The sequence below is a fragment of the Molothrus ater genome, chromosome 1 (genome assembly GCF_012460135.2).
Source record: "Molothrus ater isolate BHLD 08-10-18 breed brown headed cowbird chromosome 1, BPBGC_Mater_1.1, whole genome shotgun sequence".
In the NCBI taxonomy this organism is placed as follows: domain Eukaryota; kingdom Metazoa; phylum Chordata; class Aves; order Passeriformes; family Icteridae; genus Molothrus; species Molothrus ater.
Window position 1 is genome coordinate 31,275 of NC_050478.2, and position 26,736 is coordinate 58,010.

General features: G+C 47.8%; 1 protein-coding gene and 1 long non-coding RNA gene across 8 annotated transcripts; both read right to left on the reverse strand.

The window, feature by feature from the left end:
* Window positions 1–4,530: 4,530 nt before the first annotated feature.
* Window positions 4,531–9,509, reverse strand: LOC118701802 (GTPase-activating Rap/Ran-GAP domain-like protein 3). 4 transcript variants are annotated; one of them, XR_008508509.1, is made up of 7 exons: window positions 8,931–9,486; window positions 8,340–8,404; window positions 7,657–7,720; window positions 7,309–7,377; window positions 6,918–6,993; window positions 6,027–6,148; window positions 4,531–5,603 (listed from the first exon to the last, which is right to left on the reverse strand). XR_008508509.1 is itself a non-coding variant. In XM_054515635.1 (6 exons), exons 1-5 carry the CDS (start codon window positions 8,987–8,989, stop codon window positions 6,081–6,083), a joined length of 294 nt encoding a protein of 97 aa, XP_054371610.1. In that variant the 5' UTR covers window positions 8,990–9,501; the 3' UTR covers window positions 4,531–5,603; window positions 6,027–6,080. The 4 variants fall into 4 exon arrangements, 1 of the variants encoding a protein (XP_054371610.1); XR_008508510.1 differs by having other exon boundaries at window positions 4,531–5,580; window positions 6,918–7,377; window positions 8,931–9,509; XR_008508508.1 differs by having other exon boundaries at window positions 6,918–7,377; window positions 8,931–9,501.
* A 689-nt stretch (window positions 9,510–10,198) lies between these two features.
* Window positions 10,199–13,062, reverse strand: LOC118701803 (uncharacterized). Of its 4 annotated transcripts, none has more exons than XR_004982589.2 (5): window positions 12,994–13,008; window positions 12,679–12,705; window positions 12,246–12,321; window positions 11,377–11,498; window positions 10,199–10,952 (listed from the first exon to the last, which is right to left on the reverse strand). It is a non-coding gene; the product is annotated as an uncharacterized LOC118701803 (long non-coding RNA). The 4 variants fall into 4 exon arrangements; XR_008508561.1 differs by having other exon boundaries at window positions 12,637–12,705; XR_008508560.1 differs by having other exon boundaries at window positions 12,246–12,705; window positions 12,994–13,062.
* Window positions 13,063–26,736: the final 13,674 nt, after the last annotated feature.

Consider the following 26,736-nt stretch of genomic DNA (forward strand, 5'->3'; position numbering starts at 1 on the left):
AAAAAAACCCAAACCAACTCGCTCAACTCCAATCAGTGCCACTGACCCTGAACGTCATTTTAAAAACTAACCAAAATTCTACATCTACACTAACTCAAAGAATAAGCAATACTCTGTCAAAAGAACTTTAGAAAGCGAACTAATGAACGAAATAGAAAAAAAAAAAAAAAATCTCGACCACTAAAAAATAAGAAAATAACTACCCAAATTAAAAAAAAAAAAAAAAAAAAAACAAAACAACAAAAACAAACAACTACTTAAAAAGACCCACCATATAAATACCCACGTTCCCAAAAATAAAACTGATCAACAACCACCAAATACGTCGAAGGACAACAAAAAACGAAAAGAAAAAAAAAAAGAAAGGAAAAAACCAAAAGAAAATACATTTGTAAAACAAAAGTCCCCCAAACCAAATCAACTTTAATTTACAACAAAAAAATTATTCCCAGCTGAAGAATAAACGCATAGAGCCTCATTCGATCAAAATAAAAATACCACCCAGAAATAAACACAAAGCCTAAAGAGAAACGTAACCATTAACAATATCTCCCAAATGATCCCGTAACAATACAACATACACTACAATCAAACAAACCAAATCAATAAAAGCCCTGGAAGACGATAAACACGAACGCAATTAGAGAGATTTTAAAAACCCCGCTGCTATTAACGACACGACGCCACCTCGAACCCACCGAAACAAACGCTACACGCCCACGCTAATAAAAGCCACCGCGACAGAATTAAAATCCGAGCCGCTGCTTCGCGCAACGACCCGTAGAAACCATTGCACGCCTTTAAAAACAGAATAGCCCGGCAAAAAAAATATCCGACTACAGAACTCGATTCAAACCAAACCTTTATCGTCACCACCTGAACCGAGAACCGTACCGGTCAGGAAGAACGCCAGAGCCCTTAGCGCACACCCACTGCGACCCACACAAAACCGTGCGATCGATCCCTACAGAGCACCTCCGAACCACGACACCCAAGAACTTGCGGCAGCCGAACCCCGCGCTGCCGGCCCCGGACGGAGCGCGGCTCCCGGCGGCAAAGCGGCTCCTCCGGCGCGCAGGGGCGGCGCCGCCCCGGAGACCCCCCCGCCCCCGCCCGCTCCCCCTGCCCGGGGGACCCCGGCGGCGCCCGAGCCCCGCGCCCGGAGCGGACAGAGCGGCGGGCACCGGCCGGGCCGGCGCAGCAGCGCCCGCGCCGCCTCTGCCGCCCTCGGCCGGCCCGGCGCCAGCCGCCCTCGGCTCCGCACGGCGGCTCGCACCGGCAGAGCGGCTCGGCCGCTGCCGCGCCAAATTCCCCGTGCGCCTCGGCAACCGCCCGGCCCGGGCCGGCAGCGCTCCCGAGCGGCAACGCTCCGGCCCGGGCCGCGGCCACAAGAAGCGCCCTCAAATGCAGCGGCACAGCCCCGACTGCAGCCCTGCAAACGCTGCCAGAGCTGCGGCTTCCCGCAACTGAACCCCGAAACTGACGCCGCGGGCGGCGCTCACCTCGCTTCAACAAGGGCAAAGAAATGGCTTCTCCCCTTCAAGTTCATCCCCTGGGAGAGCAGAAAAGAAGGGGCTTTCCTCCGATGAAATCCTTCAAGCCGTGTGGAAAGGGGGATTTGGACCTCAATTCAAACCCTTGCAAAGGAGGGACACCAGCGCTGTCCCCTCCATTTAAACCTTAGGATGATGAAAATGGGCTGGCTGCCTTCAAATCAAACCCCTCAGATGACAACAATACTTTGCCCATTCCCGTCCAAATGGAACGCAGGGATTCCCTGTCACCCCTGGGATACCCCTAACAGCCGGGAAAAGGCAGGTTTTCCTTCAATCAACACCCTTCGAACCGCAGGTGAAGGCGGATCCCTCCCAGTTCGAACACAGACAATATTAGGAGAGTAGCTGCTTGCCTCTCCTTCTTTTGTCTTCACAAGCTCCGTTTTTGGTCCTGGGGAACCGGGGAGGGGGGACTGCCAAGATCAAATCGAAAAGGGAAAGGACCAAAGTCCCCGCTCCAAATCCACACGCGCTCACCCGTTCGGCTGCTGCTTCCCGGCACAAAGATTCGTCCCTCGGCACCTCCTTGAAGCGATGCTCCGCGTCTCCAAGCGCGCATCCAGGTGTTCGCCCAGACGCTGCGAGAAGCTCTCGCAGTCCTTCCATGAGACAGCCCCGGGAGCCCCCCATGAACCCCTCTTCTCAGCAGCTCCATGCAAAAGGGAGCTGAGGCGAAGCCTCCCCCTAAAATTGCCTCCCCCCCCCCCCCCCCCCCCGGCAGGAGCCGGCCCCTCATCATCCTCACAGCTCACACCTGGGGCTGCTCCGAGCCCCCCATCATCCTCACAGCTCACACCTGGCGCTGATGCCACTCTCCAACAGCGCCTCTCCCCGTCCAGCACACAGCCCGCTTCTCACAGACACAGAGCCAACAGACATCTGCTCCGGGTGCTGGCTGTTCTTAGTCCGTCTGCTTCCACAATTCAGACACGGACGTGCGCTGATGGCACTGAGGGAAAGCTTTCCAGTGCACAAAACTGTCATTCTGGTAGCACGCTTTGAGACGCCTTCAGAAAAAGCAGAATCAGCGCCACCTCCTAAGAGCCCTGCTGAGGAACCCCGCCCTCCTTGGGACACCCAATGCAGCAGAGCTCGAAAAACAAAGGGAAAAGTCAAGCTTGGAGTGGAAAAAGACAATAGAAATACAGCAGCCTTTCAAGAAAGCCTTCACACAGTAATAGTGGGACCCGGTCACATTTCTTCTTTCCTTGCTCTCTGGAATGACATCGATACGAAGTACAAAACCCACACGAAACCCAAGGCAGAGCTGGGATTTTACACGTCTTCCTTTTGGCTCTCGGGATGACAAGCGCCTCTTCCGGGACTGCGACACGATTTGGGCGCTGGCAGAGAACGGAGGCAAAAGGTGCCAGAGAGCCCCTTCTATCGCCTTCAGCCCCTGCAGCTGTTCTGAGGGTTCCAGGGCACAGCTCGGTCCGTTCCTAGATCAAAACCTCACGGCAATATCTTCAGAACTACTACCCATCTCCAGTCGGAACCTTCTACATTCCTGGAAACAAATGAGTGCGTAGAGAGGGTTTCTCCCCAGCTGAGTTTAGAGACCAATTCCTATTCTTTAGCAATACCTAGAAAACCGAACGCCTTGCCAGGTTTTAGCATCCTACACCCACTCACCCCTCCCTCCCTGTGCATTTGGTGGCAGCTTTGGGTCCCTCTGGGGGACGGCACCCAGCGTGACCCCCGCCCCTCGCCCGCCCCCCACCTGCTCCTGCACCGCAGTGGGGCTCCCTCTCCTGGGCACCTTGGGGTGCCCCCAACGGCATCAGAGCCCCGAGTCTTCACCCCCCCCCCCCCCCCTTTTCCTGACCCCCAAAGAAGGCTCAGAACGAATCCGACTGCCCTGGACAGCAGCGCAGCGCTTCCCCCAAGCCCTTCCCACACGTGCATGGCCCCAGCAAGGGATTCTGCTGCAACAAGAAAGCGGGGGCAGCCCCCAGAAGGCTTGAGGTTCCTGCCCAGCCTCGCTGTCACGGGCCGGGGGCAGCGAGAGAGGGAGCGGCACAGACGGCGGGGACGGCCCGGCACAGGGCGGGGGCCGCTCTCAGCGCGATGCCGGCAAAGCCGCAGCTCCGGCGCTGTCGGCCGGGCTGCTTGAGCGGCACGGGGGGATCCGCCGAGAGCCTCCGGCCCCGCGCGGGGACTCCTGCAAGGGCCCAGGGCCGCCGGGCTCCGGCCCTCGGGGCTTTATTCTCCGGCAGCCCGAGCCCCGCGGCTGCGGGGCAAAGAAGGAAAGGGGGCACGGGAAGAGAGGAGCGAGAGCAGGGCATGAGAAAGGGCGGCGAGGGAGCTCGGGCTGCGCAGGAAAGCGGGACGGGAAGGGAAAGCCCGGGACGAGGGTACAGGGAGGCTGGGCAGAGGAAGGAGAGAGGGGGAACAGAAGGGAGTAGCGGGCTAGGGACAGGACAGGAAGGAGCCGGGTTTGTGGGGGGAGAGGGAATGGGGGAAAGGGAGCGAGAGAAGGCGAATACGGGGAGAAGGAAGGAGGGCTAGAGAGAGGGACAGGCGGGGAAGCCCCCCAGAGCCCCGGCTGCACCCCGAGCCCGGCCCGGCTCTTGTCGCCCTGCCCGGGATGCTGCGCTCGGCGGAGCTCGGCTCGCTCCGGAGACGCTCGGCTCGAGTCGGCTCTTGTCGCCTCAACTCGGCTCTTGGCGCCTGCATTCGCCTCTTCGGCAGAGCTCGCCTCGCTTCGGCCCAACTCCCAGCCGCTCGGTGCCTTCGGCGCGCCTCGGCTCCGCTCGCCCCGGTTCGCTCGAGGCCGTCAGGGTCGGCCGCTCTCGCCTTGCTTCGGCCGAGCTCGTGCGATTCCCCCGAAGGCGGCGTCGTTCGGTTGTGTTTTTAGAAATATCTTTCTCTATCGATTGTATCTTTCTATAGTTAGATTTACATTTCTAGAATACTTCTATTAATCCAAATAAAAACCCCATCTCTAACCAAAAAAATACACGAAAACACCTTCTTTTAAACGGTATCGAAATATTTTTATACTTTGTATAGTTATACTCACATTTATATATATGGTTTCTTTTGATGCAATCTATTAATAATTATCTATAATAGCTATAAAATTCTAGACATGTATTTAAAGTATTATATATATTATGTATCGTATCTACTGCTGCAACTGATTTTTTCTTCTAGTTTTAAACTTTATCTGTACGTATTTATGATATATTTCTAGACTTAGATTTCTACCTTCATATTCTTTGTATTTATCATTTTTATCATCAAAACCCTGCCTACTGACAAGTAAAAAAAAACGCTTTCTTTAACGATTTAAAAAATATTTTTATATTTATAATTTTCCTCTTTCTATTTATCATTTGCTCTCTAGTACGTGATAACATACCTGCTCCTGCACCGCAGTGGGGCTCCCTCTCCTGGGCACCTCGGGGTGCCCCCAACGGCATCAGAGCCCCGAGTCTTCACCCCCCCTTTTCCTCTAGTTAGAAACTACACTGGAACTTTTTTCTGGAAACAAAGACACGACCTAAATCCTCTCCCCATGTCCTAGACAGATAGATGTTCAGTTCTTAGTTGACTGGGCAGCAGTTTCTTCAATAGAACGAGAAACAATATGGAAACGTTTTAGCTACAAGCAAATAGGCAAATCTGAACAAGGTCCTGGTGGCCAGCCGCTGCAGTTATTTTGAAGCCATTTTTTAAACAATCAAGTACTGATCCCACAAAAAATAAAGCAAAAAGCTGACTACTGGCTAAGAAAGAAGGAAAAATTAACTTTTGACGACAACAACAACATTCCAAGGACACAGGCTTTTTTCCAATCTCATACCTTATTACTACGTCTCTTGGGAATTCTCATCGTGGATCCCAAAAGGAATAAATCCCTCAGCGTGTCCTAAAGCACCAAGGAGCTACCTACAAGTGAAGGTGGCTACTTTCAGTGCAGACACAGCTGATGACACAGCAGTAGCGCAGTTCTATGCTGCCCAGGGATAATACTGTCTCCTCTTCTCCAGCAGCTGACTCTCTCCTGCCATGGTTTCTGTAAATGCATCAGAGCACGACCTTAAACACAAACAGGCAAGAAAACACCATCAGAAGTCTTTCATTGAGCACTACAAGAAGGGTTCCAAGCAGAGACCAACAGAATTTCAAGGAAGCAGTATGCAATTAAACCACCTCAGACTCGTTCAAGTATCCGGCAGGTAGGTGGAACCAAAATGGAACCATTCAGAAACGACAAAGAAAACCTCCCCAAGTATTTATACAGGAGTCCTTAACGTCAGAAATGGGATGACAGGTTATGTTCAGATAAGATGAATGTTTATTTGGATGTAGAAATAAACTTCTCTCACGGTCCTTTGCCAAAAAATAGAACCTACAAGTGAACACCTACACCTGCCTAAAAAGACCTAACGAGCCCCTGGCAGCCACCGGCATCAAAGCACAGGGGATGTTTCTAATCCAGGCTAAGGAGAACAATATCACCTTTTGTTCTCTCCAGTTTGTTTCCTCTGCAGTCCTATTTGCTTCTTATGATTTTTACACTCTCTGTATCTTCTCGGGCAGCGCTGAGTCTGACGACCGGGATACGAGAGTCCTTCCCTGCCCTACGGAGAGAACCAGGAAAAAAAGTTAAAAAAAGAACAGGGCAGTTTGAAGTTAATACTTCCGACGAGAAGCAGCACCTGACAAACAGAGTGAACAAAGCGTGACACCTCCCTGGGGACAGAAGACTTACAAACTCTCCGGGATTTACAATCCTAGTAACCAAGCCCTTCAGCACAGCAGCCAAGTGTCCCATTAGGTGGTGCTGCACCAAAGAATGATCCGAGAGGTTCCAAAGAGTGAAACGCACGTTATTTTCCAAAGACGTAAAATCGTGCAAAATAACAAAACTACAATAGATCTAAACTACAGGGCAAGAGTACAAGTGTTAACTTGAGGAGCTGGAACCATCCAGGTGAGCAACTGCTAACTGGATCCTCAACAGAGTTTGAGGAACCCTCCAGGATACAGAAGGGTTTTCCCCAGCAATGTCACAGGCCGAGTTTTGATAGAAGTACACTTGCCAGATGCTCAGAAACGTCACCCATCCTCCTCCGGGTGTCCTGAGAGAGCTGCGAATGGCTCTCACGTGGTTGGAGCTGGTTCTGTAAGGGCTCAGGGTGAATTTCACCAGATGCAACCAAACTGGGCAACACCCAGTGGGACAGAAGGAACCCAAAGCTTGTTTTACCCAAAGCTTGGGTAAGCAGAGCTCCAGCAAATACTGAGGAAACGGACAGAACAGGGTAACAAATAATAAACATACCTTTTTTTTTTTTTTTTTTTTTTTTCAGATGAGCAAAACAATTAAGGAGAAGGTGGAAAACTCACCATGACTGAACATTTCATCACCTGTAAGCTGACCATCCTTAGCATAGAGGATTCCAAATTTAAAATTCACCGATCCCTGGAAAATAAAACCAAATATTATTTGGTAAACAGTCAAACAGAAGACATAACAATTTGGGTCCTCTAATCTTTGCATACATCCTACACATCAGAACATACATTTTATACTATCTCCTACTACACGATAATTTACCTTTAAACTTTGATAGTATAGCATAAAACCATTAACTTAGATGGGTGATCAATTATTATTAAGTTGGTGCTTCAAGTTATTTTTGCTGTCAGGTTCAAAAAAACATTACTTCTTTTTACTGTAACGAGCAATTGATTTAGAAGTCATCAAAAGCCCATCAAAATACAAAGCTGTACTCACCGGACGGGTCTGTGAGCAAGAAGTAGTTAGGCTTGTACTCACCTCTTGCCCTTCAACAACCAATAAATCCTGTCAACAAAAACAGCATCTTTAGCCCCCTCCTATTAAAGATTCTACAAGGATGATGGTTTTATTTGTGTTTAGAAGTTTGGATTTGAAATGGCCAGTTCAATGGATAAAGAGACAGTTTAAGTAGTATCAGATTATTATTATTATTATTATTATTATTATTATTATTATTATTATTAGCTACTGGAAGAAACAAACCAGTAGTATCTATACTTAATTACTTCTATTTCCAGGAAATCATAAAGAAAAAGAACCAAACAAAAAAAAGTCACTTCCTACCTTTTGTATCTCAGGATGAAAAATGTCTCTTGGGCTCTTCTCCAGTTTCTCAAGACTCCTGGCACTGAAATGCAAATGAACGAGTGCTTTAGAGCAGGGCAAGTGCACATTCCAACCCCGAACCACCAACCGATTGCAGTTACAGCGCTTACAAAATGAATCGTTCCCAGAGCCTCTGGGAAATGGAACGGTTGGTGCAACTGCCATTTCTTCCCCAAAATACTAACTTCCAACACTTCCTAAACTTAGTTTGCATTTTAAAAACAGAAATTAGGGAGACTCAGGGTGGAGATCAGGTTGAAATTGATTTCCTTCTAAAGCACAGGGCTCTGTTCCATCACCCTTCACTTTGGCTCCACACAGAATCACGGGGAGCATTTTAGGAGGGCCCAAGAACCAATTCTATTTCTCTCTTTTTTCTAGTTCTCTCTCTTCCTAAATCATTCAAGGCAAGTCAAATGAAAAAGGACAAGTTCAGCATCAAATTCACACTTTTTCCCTTTGTCTGCTCAAGAACAGGCTTTTAAACCACTTCTTGCTGCCTTCAACGATTAAGACTTGCAAAACAGTTTCGCAAGTTTGATAGGTTTATCATAAAAACCACAGAACGCAAGCTCTGAATTACAGGAAAAGGTACACAGGCAAATATCTCAGCTGATGGTGGCTTATTTGTAAACACATACCTTAACGGAGATTGCACTGAGAATGTTTCAGTGGGACTCTAAGGGAAAAGTATTTTCTGAGTACCCTGTAAACAAGAAAAGCTAGGATATATTACAGGACATACCCACTTGTTCTGCATATTCAAATAGGATTATCAATAAAAACATTTAAGAAGGAAGAAAACCAAGGTAATTTTACTCAGCTATATTTGCTGCCGATTTAGAGAAAAAAAAAAAAAAAAAAGTCACGGGTGCTGCAAAGAAAAAAAAAAAAGTGAACCAGAAACGCCTACAGTAGAACTTTAAAACAATTGCTTGGATAAAAGCAGCTCATGGAACATGAAGTAGAAAAAAAGCGAAACCAGTATCAGACCTGCCTATTTTCTTACCATTGCACAAGAAAAATCCGACAAGCGGTATAAAGTCACTGCCTAAAACCGATCCTAGGATGTAACCAAGAACAATTGAGGCATTTGCTAATCTAAACGGAAACCTTTTCCGGACCCTAGTGTCAAATCACACGTTTTGTCTTGCAGCAGCTCGAGGCTGGAGAGCATTTCCCCTGGGGGTCGGGAGGGTAGGGGCACAAGGGGCTGAGTTTGCGGATCGCACCTGTGCCAGCAGAAGGATCCAGCCCGCGCGCTCCTTGCGCTCGCCATTCTCCGGGCCATCGCTGTGTTTTACTGCTCAGCGATGCCGCTCCATCTGTTTGCGTGGAAGAAAGAGCCACGAGCACTGAGGCACTCAGCAGCCGTGTCATTCCAGCCGCTCGTCCGCCCCCGCCCGCAGCAGCGGCAGCAGCCCGAGGGACACGGCTGCAGCTCGGCGGCTCCCGCGCCTCCGCCAGCCGCCGCACAGTGACCGCGGCAGCGCCCGGCGCCGCTCGCCCGGGGCGGCTCCTGCAGCTCCCGGCCCGCGGCAGCAAAGCACCGCCTGGCGCTCCGCCATCGGCGGGCGGCAGCGCGCCCCGCCCGAGCTGAGCCCCCGCCACCGGGACCGCTGAGCGAGGCCGAGGCACCGGGCGGACGCCCCTTCCGCGCCGCTCGGCTCCGTGCGGGCGGCCGGCCGGCCGGAGGCTTCGCCCCTCCAGCGTCGCTGCCGCGGCTCCGTCCCGCGCGGGAGAGGCGCCGGGAGCTCCCCGCGCCCAGCCCGCTCCCCCGGCGCGCGGCCGCCTCGGCCCGCCAGCCATTCATATGGCGCGTCGGCCGTTGCGTCAGACGCCGCGCTTTACGGCCGCAGGGCCTGCCGGGAGTTGTAGTCTCGGACTGACAGCCACCGCTCCGTTTGCCGCCACCGGGAGCTGCGGTCCCGCCGGGGGATCAAACGGCTCCTTCGCTCCTGGGCGCGGAAGCACCTTAGGCAGCACCGCCCCTCCCGAATGTCCTTTCTTTTCCACTCCAACTCTTTTTTCTTTTTTTCACTCTGTTTTTCACCCCCTTTTCCACTTTCGCTCTTTCTTTTTCACTCTCACCCTTTTCCTTTTTCATTTTTTTTCTTCCTTTCTCTTCCTTCTTTTTTTTTTTCCCCTTCTCTTTCCTTTTCTTTCTGTCTGAAAACTCTCTCTCTTTTTTCGGTCTCTGAAATATTTTTCTACTTTCTTTCTTTCTACTCACATTTATATATATGGTTTCTTTTGATGCAATCTATTAATAATTTCTATAATATCTATAAAATTCTAGACATGTATTTAAAGTATTATTTATATTATGTATCGTATCTACTGCTGCAACTGATTTTTTCTTCTAGTTTTAAACTTTATCTGTACGTATTTATGATATATTTCTAGACTGAGATTTCTACCTTCATATTCTTTGTATTTATCATTTTTATCATCAAAACCCTGCCTACTGACAAGTAAAAAAAAACGCTTTCTTTAACGATTTAAAAAATATTTTTATATTTATAATTTTCCTCTTTCTATTTATCATTTGCTCTCTAGTACGTGATAACATACCTGCTCCTGCACCGCAGTGGGGCTCCCTCTCCTGGGCACCTCGGGGTGCCCCCAACGGCATCAGAGCCCCGAGTCTTCACCCCCCCTTTTCCTCTAGTTAGAAACTACACTGGAACTTTTTTCTGGAAACAAAGACACGACCTAAATCCTCTCCCCATGTCCTAGACAGATAGATGTTCAGTTCTTAGTTGACTGGGCAGCAGTTTCTTCAATAGAACGAGAAACAATATGGAAACGTTTTAGCTACAAGCAAATAGGCAAATCTGAACAAGGTCCTGGTGGCCAGCCGCTGCAGTTATTTTGAAGCCATTTTTTAAACAATCAAGTACTGATCCCACAAAAAATAAAGCAAAAAGCTGACTACTGGCTAAGAAAGAAGGAAAAATTAACTTTTGACGACAACAACAACATTCCAAGGACACAGGCTTTTTTCCAATCTCATACCTTATTACTACCTCTCTTGGGAATTCTCATCGTGGATCCCAAAAGGAATAAATCCCTCAGAGTGTCCTAAAGCACCAAGGAGCTACCTACAAGTGAAGGTGGCTACTTTCAGTGCAGACACAGCTGATGACACAGCAGTAGCGCAGTTCTATGCTGCCCAGGGATAATACTGTCTCCTCTTCTCCAGCAGCTGACTCTCTCCTGCCATGGTTTCTGTAAATGCATCAGAGCACGACCTTAAACACAAACAGGCAAGAAAACACCATCAGAAGTCTTGCATTGAGCACTACAAGAAGGGTTCCAAGCAGAGACCAACAGAATTTCAAGGAAGCAGTATGCAATTAAACCACCTCAGACTCGTTCAAGTATCCGGCAGGTAGATGGAACCAAAATGGAACCATTCAGAAAACGACAAAGAAAACCTCCCCAAGTATTTATACAGGAGTCCTTAACGTCAGAAATGGGATGACAGGTTATGTTCAGATAAGATGAATGTTTATTTGGATGTAGAAATAAACTTCTCTCATGGTCCTTTGCCAAAAAATAGAACCTACAAGTGAACACCTACACCTGCCTAAAAAGACCTAACGAGCCCCTGGCAGCCACCGGCATCAAAGCACAGGGGATGTTTCTAATCCAGGCTAAGGAGAACAATATCACCTTTTGTTCTCTCCAGTTTGTTTCCTCTGCAGTCCTATTTGCTTCTTATGATTTTTACACTCTCTGTATCTTCTCGGGCAGCGCTGAGTCTGACGACCGGGATACGAGAGTCCTTCCCTGCCCTACGGAGAGAACCAGGAAAAAAAGTTAAAAAAAGAACAGGGCAGTTTGAAGTTAATACTTCCGACGAGAAGCAGCACCTGACAAACAGAGTGAACAAAGCGTGACACCTCCCTGGGGACAGAAGACTTACAAACTCTCCGGGATTTACAATCCTAGTAACCAAGCCCTTCAGCACAGCAGCCAAGTGTCCCATTAGGTGGTGCTGCACCAAAGAATGATCCGAGAGGTTCCAAAGAGTGAAACGCACGTTATTTTCCAAAGACGTAAAATCGTGCAAAATAACAAAACTACAATAGATCTAAACTACAGGGCAAGAGTACAAGTGTTAACTTGAGGAGCTGGAACCATCCAGGTGAGCAACTGCTAACTGGATCCTCAACAGAGTTTGAGGAACCCTCCAGGATACAGAAGGGTTTTCCCCAGCAATGTCACAGGCCGAGTTTTGATAGAAGTACACTTGCCAGATGCTCAGAAACGTCACCCATCCTCCTCCTGGCTCTCACGTGGTTTGAGCTGGTTCTGTAAGGGCTCAGGGTGAATTTCACCAGATGCAACCAAACTGGGCAACACCCAGTGGGACAGAAGGAACCCAAAGCTTGTTTTACCCAAAGCTTGGGTAAGCAGAGCTCCAGCAAATACTGAGGAAACGGACAGAACAGGGTAACAAATAATAAACATACCTTTTTTTTTTTTTTTTTTTTTTTTTCAGATGAGCAAAACAATTAAGGAGAAGGTGGAAAACTCACCATGACTGAACATTTCATCACCTGTAAGCTGACCATCCTTAGCATAGAGGATTCCAAATTTAAAATTCACCGATCCCTGGAAAATAAAACCAAATATTATTTGGTAAACAGTCAAACAGAAGACATAACAATTTGGGTCCTCTAATCTTTGCATACATCCTACACATCAGAACATACATTTTATACTATCTCCTACTACACGATAATTTACCTTTAAACTTTGATAGTATAGCATAAAACCATTAACTTAGATGGGTGATCAATTATTATTAAGTTGGTGCTTCAAGTTATTTTTGCTGTCAGGTTCAAAAAAACATTACTTCTTTTTACTGTAACGAGCAATTGATTTAGAAGTCATCAAAAGCCCATCAAAATACAAAGCTGTACTCACCGGACGGGTCTGTGAGCAAGAAGTAGTTAGGCTTGTACTCACCTCTTGCCCTTCAACAACCAATAAATCCTGTCAACAAAAACAGCATCTTTAGCCCCCTCCTATTAAAGATTCTACAAGGATGATGGTTTTATTTGTGTTTAGAAGTTTGGATTTGAAATGGCCAGTTCAATGGATAAAGTGACAATTTAAGTAGTATTCGATTATTATTATTATTATTATTATTATTATTATTATTATTATTATTATTATTATTAGCTACTGGAAGAAACAAACCAGTAGTATCTATACTTAATTACTTCTATTTCCAGGAAATCATAAAGAAAAAGAACCAAACAAAAAAAAGTCACTTCCTACCTTTTGTATCTCAGGATGAAAAATGTCTCTTGGGCTCTTCTCCAGTTTCTCCAGACTTCTGGCACTGAAATGCAAATGAACGAGTGCTTTAGAGGAGGGCAAGTGCACATTCCAACCCCGAACCACCAACCGATTGCAGTTACAGCGCTTACAAAATGAATCGTTCCCAGAGCCTCTGGGAAATGGAACGGTTGGTGCAACTGCCATTTCTTCCCCAAAATACTAACTTCCAACACTTCCTAAACTTAGTTTGCATTTTAAAAACAGAAATTAGGGAGACTCAGGGTGGAGATCAGGTTGAAATTGATTTCCTTCTAAAGCACAGGGCTCTGTTCCATCACCCTTCACTTTGGCTCCACACAGAATCACGGGGAGCATTTTAGGAGGGCCCAAGAACCAATTCTATTTCTCTCTTTTTTCTAGTTCTCTCTCTTCCTAAATCATTCAAGGCAAGTCAAATGAAAAAGGACAAGTTCAGCATCAAATTCACACTTTTTCCCTTTGTCTGCTCAAGAACAGGCTTTTAAACCACTTCTTGCTGCCTTCAACGATTAAGACTTGCAAAACAGTTTCGCAAGTTTGATAGGTTTATCATAAAAACCACAGAACGCAAGCTCTGAATTACAGGAAAAGGTACACAGGCAAATATCTCAGCTGATGGTGGCTTATTTGTAAACACATACCTTAACGGAGATTGCACTGAGAATGTTTCAGTGGGACTCTAAGGGAAAAGTATTTTCTGAGTACCCTGTAAACAAGAAAAGCTAGGATATATTACAGGACATACCCACTTGTTCTGCATATTCAAATAGGATTATCAATAAAAACATTTAAGAAGGAAGAAAACCAAGGTAATTTTACTCAGCTATATTTGCTGCCGATTTAGAGAAAAAAAAAAAAAAAAAAGTCACGGGTGCTGCAAAGAAAAAAAAAAGTGAACCAGAAACGCCTACAGTAGAACTTTAAAACAATTGCTTGGATAAAAGCAGCTCATGGAACATGAAGTAGAAAAAAAGCGAAACCAGTATCAGACCTGCCTATTTTCTTACCATTGCACAAGAAAAATCCGACAAGCGGTATAAAGTCACTGCCTAAAACCGATCCTAGGATGTAACCAAGAACAATTGAGGCATTTGCTAATCTAAACGGAAACCTTTTCCGGACCCTAGTGTCAAATCACACGTTTTGTCTTGCAGCAGCTCGAGGCTGGAGAGCATTTCCCCTGGGGGTCGGGAGGGTAGGGGCACAAGGGGCTGAGTTTGCGGATCGCACCTGTGCCAGCAGAAGGATCCAGCCCGCGCGCTCCTTGCGCTCGCCATTCTCCGGGCCATCGCTGTGTTTTACTGCTCAGCGATGCCGCTCCATCTGTTTGCGTGGAAGAAAGAGCCACGAGCACTGAGGCACTCAGCAGCCGTGTCATTCCAGCCGCTCGTCCGCCCCCGCCCGCAGCAGCGGCAGCAGCCCGAGGGACACGGCTGCAGCTCGGCGGCTCCCGCGCCTCCGCCAGCCGCCGCACAGTGACCGCGGCAGCGCCCGGCGCCGCTCGCCCGGGGCGGCTCCTGCAGCTCCCGGCCCGCGGCAGCAAAGCACCGCCTGGCGCTCCGCCATCGGCGGGCGGCAGCGCGCCCCGCCCGAGCTGAGCCCCCGCCACCGGGACCGCTGAGCGAGGCCGAGGCACCGGGCGGACGCCCCTTCCGCGCCGCTCGGCTCCGTGCGGGCGGCCGGCCGGAGGCTTCGCCCCTCCAGCGTCGCTGCCGCGGCTCCGTCCCGCGCGGGAGAGGCGCCGGGAGCACCCCGCGCCCGGCGCGCGGCCGCCTCGGCCCGCCAGCCATTCATATGGCGCGTCGGCCGTTGCGTCAGACGCCGCGCTTTACGGCCGCAGGGCCTGCCGGGAGTTGTAGTCTCGGACTGACAGCCACCGCTCCGTTTTCCGCCACCGGGAGCTGCGGTCCCGCCGGGGGATCAAACGGCTCCTTCGCTCCTGGGCGCGGAAGCACCTTAGGCAGCACCGCCCCTCCCGAATGTCCTTTCTTTTCCACTCCAACTCTTTTTTCTTTTTTTCACTCTGTTTTTCACCCCCTTTTCCACTTTCGCTCTTTCTTTTTCACTCTCACCCTTTTCCTTTTTCATTTTTTTTTCTTCCTTTCTCTTCCTTCTTTTTTTTTTTTCTTCCTTTCCTTTTTCCTTGTCTTTCTTTCTTTCTGTCTTTCTCTCTCTCGTTCTTTCTTTTTCTGGCTCTCTTTCTTTCTTTCTTTCTTTCTTTCTTTCTTTCTTTCTTTCTTTCTGTCTGTCTGTCTTTTTCTATTTCGTTCTCTCTCTCTTTCTTTCTTTCTCTGGCTCTCTTCCTGTCTCTCTCTTTCTCTCATTCTGTCTGTCTTTCTGTCTTTCTCTCTGTCTCTCCTTCTTTCTCTCTTTCTCTCATTCTGTCTGTCTTTCTGTCTTTCTCTCTGTCTCTCCTTCTTTCTCTCTTTCTCTCATTCTGTCTGTCTTTCTCTCTGTCTCTCCTTCTTTCTCTCTTTCTCTCATTCTGTCTGTCTTTCTCTCTGTCTCTCCTTCTTTCTCTCTTTCTCTCATTCTGTCTGTCTTTCTGTCTTTCTCTCTGTCTCTCCTTCTTTCTCTCTTTCTCTCATTCTGTCTGTCTTTCTGTCTTTCTCTCTGTCTCTCCTTCTTTCTCTCTTTCTCTCATTCTGTCTGTCTTTCTGTCTTTCTCTCTGTCTCTCCTTCTTTCTCTCTTTCTCTCATTCTGTCTGTCTTTCTGTCTTTCTCTCTGTCTCTCCTTCTTTCTCTCTTTCTCTCATTCTGTCTGTCTTTCTGTCTTTCTCTCTGTCTCTCCTTCTTTCTCTCTTTCTCTCATTCTGTCTGTCTTTCTGTCTTTCTCTCTGTCTCTCCTTCTTTCTCTCTTTCTCTCATTCTGTCTGTCTTTCTGTCTTTCTCTCTGTCTCTCCTTCTTTCTCTCTTTCTCTCATTCTGTCTGTCTTTCTGTCTTTCTCTCTGTCTCTCCTTCTTTCTCTCTTTCTCTCATTCTGTCTGTCTTTCTGTCTTTCTCTCTTTCTCTCATTCTGTCTGTCTTTCTGTCTTTCTCTCTGTCTCTCCTTCTTTCTCTCTTTCTCTCATTCTGTCTCTCTTTCTCTCATTCTGTCTCTCTTTCTGTCTTTCTCTCTTTCTCTCATTCTGTCTCTCTTTCTGTCTTTCTCTCTGTCTCTCTTTCTTTCTCTCTTTCTCTCATTCTGTCTCTCTTTCTGTCTTTCTCTCTGTCTCTCTTTCTTTCTCTCTTTCTCTCATTCTGTCTCTCTTTCTTTCTCTCTGTCTTTCTGTCTTTCTCTCTGTCTCTCTTTCTTTCTCTCTTTCTCTCATTCTGTCTCTCTTTCTTTCTCTCTGTCTTTCTGTCTTTCTCTCTGTCTTTCTGTCTTTCTCTCTGTCTCTCTGTCTCTCTTTCTTTCTCTCTGTCTTTCTCCCTGTCTCTCTTTCTTTCTCTCTGTCTCTCTGTCTTTCTCCCTGTCTCTCTTTCTTTCTCTCTGTCTTTCTCTCTGTCTTTCTCTCTGTCTTTCTCTCTTTTTCTCATTCTGTCTCTCTTTCTTTCTCTCTTTCTCTCTCACTCTTTCTTTCTTTCTCTCTTTTTCTCTCTCTATTTCTAATCTTGGCTTTCCATTCTAGCTTTAGAATAAAAAAGCAGCAGTAGAAACATTCAGGCTACCGGGGAGTGCAAAAAACCCCAAAACGGTAATGATTTTAGGAAAACTATTTCCTCCATGGGAGCCTGAAATTTTCTACAGCTGCAGGTGACATAGAGCTTTTATTTCTTCTTCTAGATAGTTGATACTTAATACTCTATTTATACAGCGCCCCCTGCCGTCTGCATGGGCGCACTGCAGGCACAGCGCCCCCTGCCGCCTGCTTTGGCGCACTGCAGGCACAGCGCCCCCTGCCGTCTGCATGGGCGCACTGCAGGCAGAGTGCCGCCTAATGACGTCACCTCGTCAACACGGCGCCCCGCCCCGGCCACGCCCCCAGCGCCCCTTGGAAAGACCCCAAGGCGTAGGCGTTTTGCCAGCTGCCTGATCAAAATGCCGACACCCACCTCGAGCCCTAGAAACGATTTCCCGCGACGCCGAACCCTGCAGGCGAACCGGAATGCCATCATCGCAATCGAAACGCCACAGAAAATCTCGTCGGGGCCGCGGCGGCGTCGGTGTTCTGTGCAGGCAGTCCGGATAGACACACCGGGGTCCTCCGGTTTCCCGCCCTTTTGGCCGCCATTTTGAGAAGGTCAAACAAACTCCCGCGACATTGGTGACGCGCCACTCCCAACATGGCGGCCGTTGGAAAGACCCCCTCGGCCGAGAGAGGCGGTTACTCAGATGCCGGTCAGAAAACCGCCGAAATACGCCCGCCCGCGGCGCCGCTGACCGCACAGCCCGACTCGAGTACACCTAAAACGCCACAAAAATTCCGCCGGCGCCGCGGCGGCGTCGGTGCTCCGTGCAGGCAGTCCGGATAGACACACCGGGGTCCTCCGGTTTCCCGCCCTTTTGGCCGCCATTTTGAGAAGGTCAAACAAACTCCGCCACGCGCCACGCCCAAGAGGGCTGCCTGGCGGCGGCGGGCTGCAGTACCGCGCTCTGCCCACAAGGCGGCAGCACTGCCGCCCACCCCAGCCGGGGGCGCCGCGCGCCTTGGGGCTGCGGGCAGCCAAGGCGGCAAAAAAGAACAGGGGCGATTCCCCCCCGCAAAAAACTCCTCTAAAAATAAATGCCAAAAACCTGCCTCTTACCAAACAAGAACCAAATAAGCCCCCTTTCTTTCAAGCCTTCTTGAGATAAATTTTATAGTTCTAGTTTTCCTAGTTCTATTCACACGCATATTTATACCGGACATTGATGTGTTACGTCGTTTATACAATCTATTATGCCTATTCCTATTATCTGTATTTATTCATATTTTGTGGTTTTATCAATATCATTATATATTGATTGCATATTTCTATACTTTGATTTAGATTTCTATCATACTTTTATTATTCCAAAAAAAATCCCATCTCTAACCAAACAAATACCAAAAAACCCTTCTTTTAAACTATATTGAAATCGTTTTATATTTATAGCTTGCATAATTATATTCACTTTTATAGTCACAGTTTATACTGATGCATTCTCTTCATAATTACATATCACATATATATTATTCCCATCATATAGATAAATTATTATTTTTATTATGTACCAAATCTACTGCTACAACTTCTTTTTTCTAATATTTTCAATTTTTATATCCATCTTGATGTAGTCATGAGATATTTTTACAAGTAGATTTCTACCTTTCTATCATTTGTATTTGTAGTTTTTATCATAAAACCCCTGCTTTTGCCAAGTAAAAAACAAAACCTTCCTTTCTTTTAAACTACTTTTAATAATATTGTTGTATTTACATTTACCATATCTATAATGTTTTAGATATTATATCATAGTGATGTACTAGATTTATGGCTATTTCCTATAATAGATCATAATAAGATATATACAGTATCACTTGTATTACGTGTTGTATGGATTTATGTCACTTTAGATTTACAATCCTTTAATAATTTTATATATATATATCTGCATAGATTCGCAACACATTTCTATATTTAAAATTTCCTTTGAGCTGTGTTTATATTTATCATCTCTATTGATATATCTATAAACATACACAACGCTCTATTAAAAAATACAATATCTTATTGGAATATATCATGACTTATGTTACCTGTTAAATTTTAAATATAGATCGAATAGATCAAAATAAAAGTTTATTCCCATTTCTGCACAGCTACTTGTTTTGTTTAAAGATAGCTATCCTTAGAATTTTACATTTAAAATCCAATTCCTAAATACAAGGACAAAACAAACAGCATCGAATTCCCACCAATGTCTTCCAAAACCATCAAGATACCTCCACCAGCCAAACAACTGCCAGCGAAAAAAACACACAACACTCTTTTCACTGACAGTTCTCATCACATCAGAAAAATGGAACCAAACGAAAAGAAAACCCTGGAGAAACACACGCAGCAAATCACAAAAGCCTCTAAAAAAACCCAAACCAACTCGCTCAACTCCAATCAGTGCCACTGACCCTGAACGTCATTTTAAAAACTAACCAAAATTCTACATCTACACTAACTCAAAGAATAAGCAATACTCCGTCAAAAGAACTTTAGAAAGCGAACTAATGAGCGAAATAGAAAAAAAAAAAACCAAAAAATCTCAACCACTAAAACATAAGAAAATAACTACCCAAATTAAAAAAAAAACAAAAACAAAACAAAACAACAAAACAACAAAAACAAACAACTACTTAAAAAGACCCACCATATAAATACCCACGTTCCCAAAAATAAAACTGATCAACAACCACCAAATACGTCGAAGGACAACAAAAAACGAAAAGAAAAAAAAAAGAAAGGAAAAAACCAAAAGAAAATACATTTGTAAAACAAAAGTCCCCCAAACCAAATCAACTTTAATTTACAACAAAAAAATTATTCCCAGCTGAAGAATAAACGCATAGAGCCTCATTCGATCAAAATAAAAATACCACCCAGAAATAAACACAAAGCCTAAAGAGAAACGTAACCATTAACAATATCTCCCAAATGATCCCGTAACAATACAACATACACTACAATCAAACAAACCAAATCAATAAAAGCCCTGGAAGACGATAAACACGAACGCAATTAGAGAGATTTTAAAAACCCCGCTGCTATTAACGACACGACGCCACCTCGAACCCACCGAAACAAACGCTACACGCCCACGCTAATAAAAGCCACCGCGACAGAATTAAAATCCGAGCCGCTGCTTCGCGCAACGACCCGTAGAAACCATTGCACGCCTTTAAAAACAGAATAGCCCGGCAAAAAAAAATATCCGACTACAGAACTCGATTCAAACCAAACCTTTATCGTCACCACCTGAACCGAGAACCGTACCGGTCAGGAAGAACGCCAGAGCCCTTAGCGCACACCCACTGCGACCCACACAAAACCGTGCGATCGATCCCTACAGAGCACCTCCGAACCACGACACCCAAGAACTTGCGGCAGCCGAACCCCGCGCTGCCGGCCCCGGACGGAGCGCGGCTCCCGGCGGCAAAGCGGCTCCTCCGGCGCGCAGGGGCGGCGCCGCCCCGGAGACCCCCCCGCCCCCGCCCGCTCCCCCTGCCCGGGGGACCCCGGCGGCGCCCGAGCCCCGCGCCCGGAGCGGACAGAGCGGCGGGCACCGGCCGGGCCGGCGCAGCAGCGCCCGCGCCGCCTCTGCCGCCCTCGGCTCCGCACGGCGGCTCGCACCGGCAGAGCGGCTCGGCCGCTGCCGCGCCAAATTCCCCGTGCGCCTCGGCAACCGCCCGGCCCGGGCCGGCAGCGCTCCCGAGCGGCAACGCTCCGGGCCGGGCCGCGGCCACAAGAAGCGCCCTCAAATGCAGCGGCACAGCCCCGACTGCAGCCCTGCAAACGCTGCCAGAGCTGCGGCTTCCCGCAACTGAACCCCGAAACTGACGCCGCGGGCGGCGCTCACCTCGCTTCAACAAGGGCAAAGAAATGGGTTCTCCCCTTCAAGTTCATCCCCTGGGAGAGCAGAAAAGAAGGGGCTTTCCTCCAATGAAATCCTTCAAGCCGTGTGGAAAGGGGGATTTGGACCTCAATTCAAACCCTTGCAAAGGAGGGACACCAGCGCTGTCCCCTCCATTTAAACCTTAGGATGATGAAAATGGGCTGGCTGCCTTCAAATCAAACCCCTCAGATGACAACAATACTTTGCCCATTCCCGTTCAAATGGAACGCAGGGATTCCCTGTCACCCCTGGGATACCCCTAACAGCCGGGAAAAGGCAGGTTTTCCTTCAATCAACACCCTTCGAACCGCAGGTGAAGGCGGATCCCTCCCAGTTCGAACACAGACAATATTAGGAGAGTAGCTGCTTGCCTCTCCTTCTTTTGTCTTCACAAGCTCCGTTTTTGGTCCTGGGGAACCGGGGAGGGGGGACTGCCAAGATCAAATCGAAAAGGGAAAGGACCAAAGTCCCCGCTCCAAATCCACACGCGCTCACCCGTTCGGCTGCTGCTTCCCGGCACAAAGATTCGTCCCTCGGCACCTCCTTGAAGCGATGCTCCGCGTCTCCAAGCGCGCATCCAGGTGTTCGCCCAGACGCTGCGAGAAGCTCTCGCAGTCCTTCCATGAGACAGCCCTGGGAGCCCCCCATGAACCCCTCTTCTCAGCAGCTCCATGCAAAAGGGAGCTGAGGCGAAGCCTCCCCCTAAAATTGCCTCCCCCCCCCCCGCCCCGGCAGGAGCCGGCCCCTCATCATCCTCACAGCTCACACCTGGGGCTGCTCCGAGCCCCCCATCATCCTCACAGCTCACACCTGGCGCTGATGCCACTCTCCAACAGCGCCTCTCCCCGTCCAGCACACAGCCCGCTTCTCACAGACACAGAGCCAACAGACATCTGCTCCGGGTGCTGGCTGTTCTTAGTCCGTCTGCTTCCACAATTCAGACACGGACGTGCGCTGATGGCACTGAGGGAAAGCATTCCAGTGCACAAACCTGTCATTCTGGTAGCACGCTTTGAGACGCCTTCAGAAAAAGCAGAATCAGCGCCACCTCCTAAGAGCCCTGCTGAGGAACCCCGCCCTCCTTGGGACACCCAATGCAGCAGAGCTCGAAAAACAAAGGGAAAAGTCAAGCTTGGAGTGGAAAAAGACAATAGAAATACAGCAGCCTTTCAAGAAAGCCTTCACACAGTAATAGTGGGACCCGGTCACATTTCTTCTTTCCTTGCTCTCTGGAATGACATCAATACGAAGTACAAAAGCCACACGAAACCCAAGGCAGAGCTGGGATTTTACACGTCTTCCTTTTGGCTCTCGGGATGACAAGCGCCTCTTCCGGGACTGCGACACGATTTGGGCGCTGGCAGAGAACGGAGGCAAAAGGTGCCAGAGAGCCCCTTCTATCGCCTTCAGCCCCTGCAGCTGTTCTGAGGGTTCCAGGGCACAGCTCGGTCCGTTCCTAGATCAAAACCTCACGGCAATATCTTCAGAACTACTACCCATCTCCAGTCGGAACCTTCTACATTCCTGGAAACAAATGAGTGCGTAGAGAGGGTTTCTCCCCAGCTGAGTTTAGAGACCAATTCCTATTCTTTAGCAATACCTAGAAAACCGAACGCCTTGCCAGGTTTTAGCATCCTACACCCACTCACCCCTCCCTCCCTGTGCATTTGGTGGCAGCTTTGGGTCCCTCTGGGGGACGGCACCCAGCGTGACCCCCGCCCCTCGCCCGCCCCCCACCTGCTCCTGCACCGCAGTGGGGCTCCCTCTCCTGGGCACCTTGGGGTGCCCCCAACGGCATCAGAGCCCCGAGTCTTCACCCCCCCCCCCCCCTTTTCCTGACCCCCAAAGAAGGCTCAGAACGAATCCGACTGCCCTGGACAGCAGCGCAGCGCTTCCCCCAAGCCCTTCCCACACGTGCATGGCCCCAGCAAGGGATTCTGCTGCAACAAGAAAGCGGGGGCAGCCCCCAGAAGGCTTGAGGTTCCTGCCCAGCCTCGCTGTCACGGGCCGGGGGCAGCGAGAGAGGGAGCGGAAGCAGAGAGGACACAGGAAGAAAAGGAAGAAAGGAAGAACAGGGTGCAGGATGAAATTGAAAAACACCCAACAAACAAAAGAAAAAAACAAACAAAAGCCCCCAAACAAACAAAAAATCGCAAACTGGGATGGGCAGCATGACAGAGAGGCATTAAAAAAGAACAGGAACAGGGAACGGGACACAAGGATCCTCTGAGGAGCAATGGCACGGGCAGCACCACAGAGAATGAAAAGGAACTCGAGTGAGGCATGGGGAAGAACAGAGAAAAAGACAGAGTGCCAAACACACGGTAAGGACAGAAGCACACAGAGACACGTGGGGCAAGATGCTTCTCCTGCAGTCACTACACAAGTGCAGCCTCCCTGCTATGTCATGCTCAGTCTCTCCTCCAAGCTGCACAGGTGAACAAACAGGGACTCCCAACGTTTCCTTCCCTCAGGCAGCACAGACCCACTGGGAGAACCTGGAATCCAAGGATGGATCTAAACATGGGAGGTCTCACTTGCTACTCTCTCCACCTTTTCTCCAACTTAGGCCTGGGCTGGGAAACAAAAGACAACAAACATTTAAAAACAAAACTTGAGGTGTCTTGAGGATGGCCAGGCCTGGGAGGAAGCCCTTCCCAGCAGCCTCTTGGCCTTTGCCCACTCTGAGGAACTGTGGAAATGCACATCCAGACTTGGGGCAGACAGCCTGGGATGTTTTCTGCACAACCAACACCACAGCCCCGAGCACCAGAAGCCTGAAGATGCTCTGGATTGCAATTCACAGCCTCAGGGGATTCTACATGGGACAGCCAAGTCATTTGTGCCCAGAGGAAATACAAGTCACCATTTTCAATAGTTAAAATATCCGTGGAAGTTACTAGCTGCTTACGGCAGTGAGCTACGTGTGGCCTCCCATACTTAGGGATTTATCAGAAGAAGCAGTTTCAGGTTCCTTCCTTTTGGAGCCCAGCTCCAAAGCTCTGAAATTAAGGAATTTCTCCTGGCAGTTTGGAGATTATGTCATCACAAATGAAAGAAAGTAAAGAAGAAATATTCCCAGTAAGAGCCCTTGGGACCTTCTGGGCTGAATTTGGAAGGGGACATTCATTCCCTGTAGTGCAAATACACAACAACCTCCAACACAAAGAAAAGATGTCAAGGGAGGTCTGAAAGCACCAGTTTGACAAATCTCATTGTCATTCTTTTTATCAGTGACTTTTGCAATCAAACTCCAAAGCTGACAGCCACAACTGTCCCCTGAGCTCCATCCAGCCACTCTGGAACAAAACAATATTCCCTGCCAAACTGACAATGGACAGGGGGCAGGGGTCTCCTCTTCAGAAGCTCCTGGCCTGATCTACAACGTATTACACATCGTAGAAGAAACTCCATTTGATTTTTAAAATTTAAGCAGAAGCTAGGGAGAAGTGCTATAGAGTGGTATCCACCTGTTTGCTACCACAGTGGCACATGGAGATGGTGGAGATGGTGACTCTGTAATTCCTACACCACCTCTCACCATCCAAGCTTTAGCTCTAGGCTGTCCAGGAGAGGAGCCAGATCTCTCCAATGGAAAGGATTTCTCACTTACTGAGTATGGAAATGGCTGAAGGTGGGATCTAGTGAAAAAAGGAATTCACAATGTTTGCAAGTGTGTGTGCATTCACAAGTGAAGAGAAATCCAAACACCAGAGATCATTAGCAGGAGCAGAAAGAAACCAAGGTACATTACAACACATAGGGTTAGTGCAGGAGATACAAAGAAACAAAGGACTTATTGTTAAAGGTTCTTCTAGGAATCACTCGGCATCATACAATGGATAGGGTGGCTACAGAGTAGAGGGAGTCTCTCTCTCCCTTCCCCCTATGCTTTATACAAGTATTTGCTCACTCTCACAAACCCACTGTTGTACTTTTAAAATGGAGTTCCTCTCTTCAGTGAGCTGGGAAAAAATGTTTATAACACAGGATCTGGCAGAACAGACACAGCCTATTAAATAACAGAGCAGTTACAGAAAGGAGACTGCTTTCTTTAGGAAAAAGAGCCTTCCTTCCCTCCTTATCTCTTTGCATTGCCTTAAAAGGGTTCTCCACACGAAACCAGAGCAACAACCCCTAACACCTGATTAGCATTTTGTCAAAATTAGGAGCCCTAGGATATACAGCAATATCGATTTAAATACTAATACTTTCATCTGTTCTAAACAATGTGGTGTAAGAAACCTGCCAGCCAAGACAATGTCTGCACTGCAGCTACCAACCCTGCCATGTGGAACAACTGAATCCCTGCTGGTAACAGGGAAAACGCCTTGACACTGTGTCTCAAAGTTATTTGCAAAGCATTTGGTTCTGTGCTTGCCCCCCGTTCCCAGGCAGCACACCACTGAGACTGTCTCTCCCACAGAGAGCTCTGCGTGTCTGCATGCACACACAGAACGCACACTCACGTGGGCTCTGCTATTTCCAGGAGTACTTTGCACATTATCTTGTGCTGTGTCTCTCTGGTGCTTCAGTGCTACTCTGCTCCGTTTTTCATTTCCTTTCCCACTGTTGTATTCTTCTCTTTATTCCACAACTGAACATTTGCTTCCCCTTCAATCTCTAAGAAACATTTGATCTGATTCCTGCCTCATGGCCAACAACCCAGAAGACTAAAAAACCCTGTTTCTAACACTTCTGCTCCAAGATACGTTTCCCTCCTACTGGCACTCAGAATTCCATTGAACCCTTACCTAGTTTGATGCTATATTTTCTAACAATCTATATTATCACCTATACATGAACTACTTCTATGCACAGAATGTTTTTTTGCAGTGTGCATAGATTTGTATTGCACGGTGGCAACCGAAGATCCCAGTACGTGTTCTTGTCATCTTTGATACACACAAAAGGACAACCATCCTGAACTTAACATAAATTCCTCATTCACAGTCTGCCATAATTACCTGCCTCTGCAGTGCCACTGCCTTTCATTTTCAATGCTCCAGCAACACTTGCTCTAGTTGCTTCCAGTATTGCACCATTACTTATCTTCAAATAGTTTTTCTTTGTTTCACAAACAAGCGAGCTCTTAATTTCACCTATGGAACAAAGGACAAAATTTTTCTCTCTCTGATTCAGTAAATGATCTGAACAGCGCCTGAACACAGGAAAAAGGCATCAGAATCTCAAACCTCAGTTTGACCCAAGGAAAGATATGTGACAGCTAGTCCTAAGACTCAATGGTAGTAACCAGTTTTTTTTATAGACAGTGAAATATAGGAATTTAGATTCTGGACTGCAATCTCCAGGGCCATCTTCAGTGGCTGATTCATGCACACACTCATTTCAGTACAATGCTGTTGCTTGACAGAGCCTCAGCTTTCAGTGATGCAGTTGTGAACATTGGCACCAACACCACATGAGTTTTGTTAATTTACTCTGAAAGAGACTTGAAACCAGATCCATCCAATTAACTCTACAGAGGCTCTAAACCCAGGCTGGACTCCAGTGTGCTGTCAGCTGTGGCAAATGGCTGGTATTGTTCTCAAGTATCTTCCACTTCAGCGGGAAGGCTCTCAGACCCCAGAACTCCCTGGCAGACATTCTGCAGGCATCTATCTCAGTCCTTCTCACATCCTTGCGTATTTTCCTCTGCATTCCTTATTCCTGCAGACTGAGCACACCCCTGACTGTACCTGCTCTGTTTGCCACACACAGACAGGAGTTTTGGACACTGAGCAGCATGCACACCAGGGACACAGCAGCATAACAAACATGGAAGCACAGCAGCAGGTGATCCCCACTGTTTTCTCCTCGTAATGCTTGCTTGCAGTCCAATTAGTGGAGTCCTAAATTAAGTAACGTTTCAAGTCCATCACTGTGGCAGCCTCACAGTCCCTCAGTAGAACCAGTTTAAGACTGCAGGATTTCACACTTCACTGTGAAAAGAGGCATTAGCACAAAAGGGAAAAATGCCAAATCAAGCCATTCCCAGCAAAAGGCCTCAGACAATGAGGTACTTTTTCTCACACCAACAGGTTTTGTGGGAGAGTACTGCATCACATAAATTCAATCAAAAGTAAATTTTCCAAGACATCTCTGAACACAATGGATGGACTAAAAGCTATGGCACTATTAATGTGAAAAC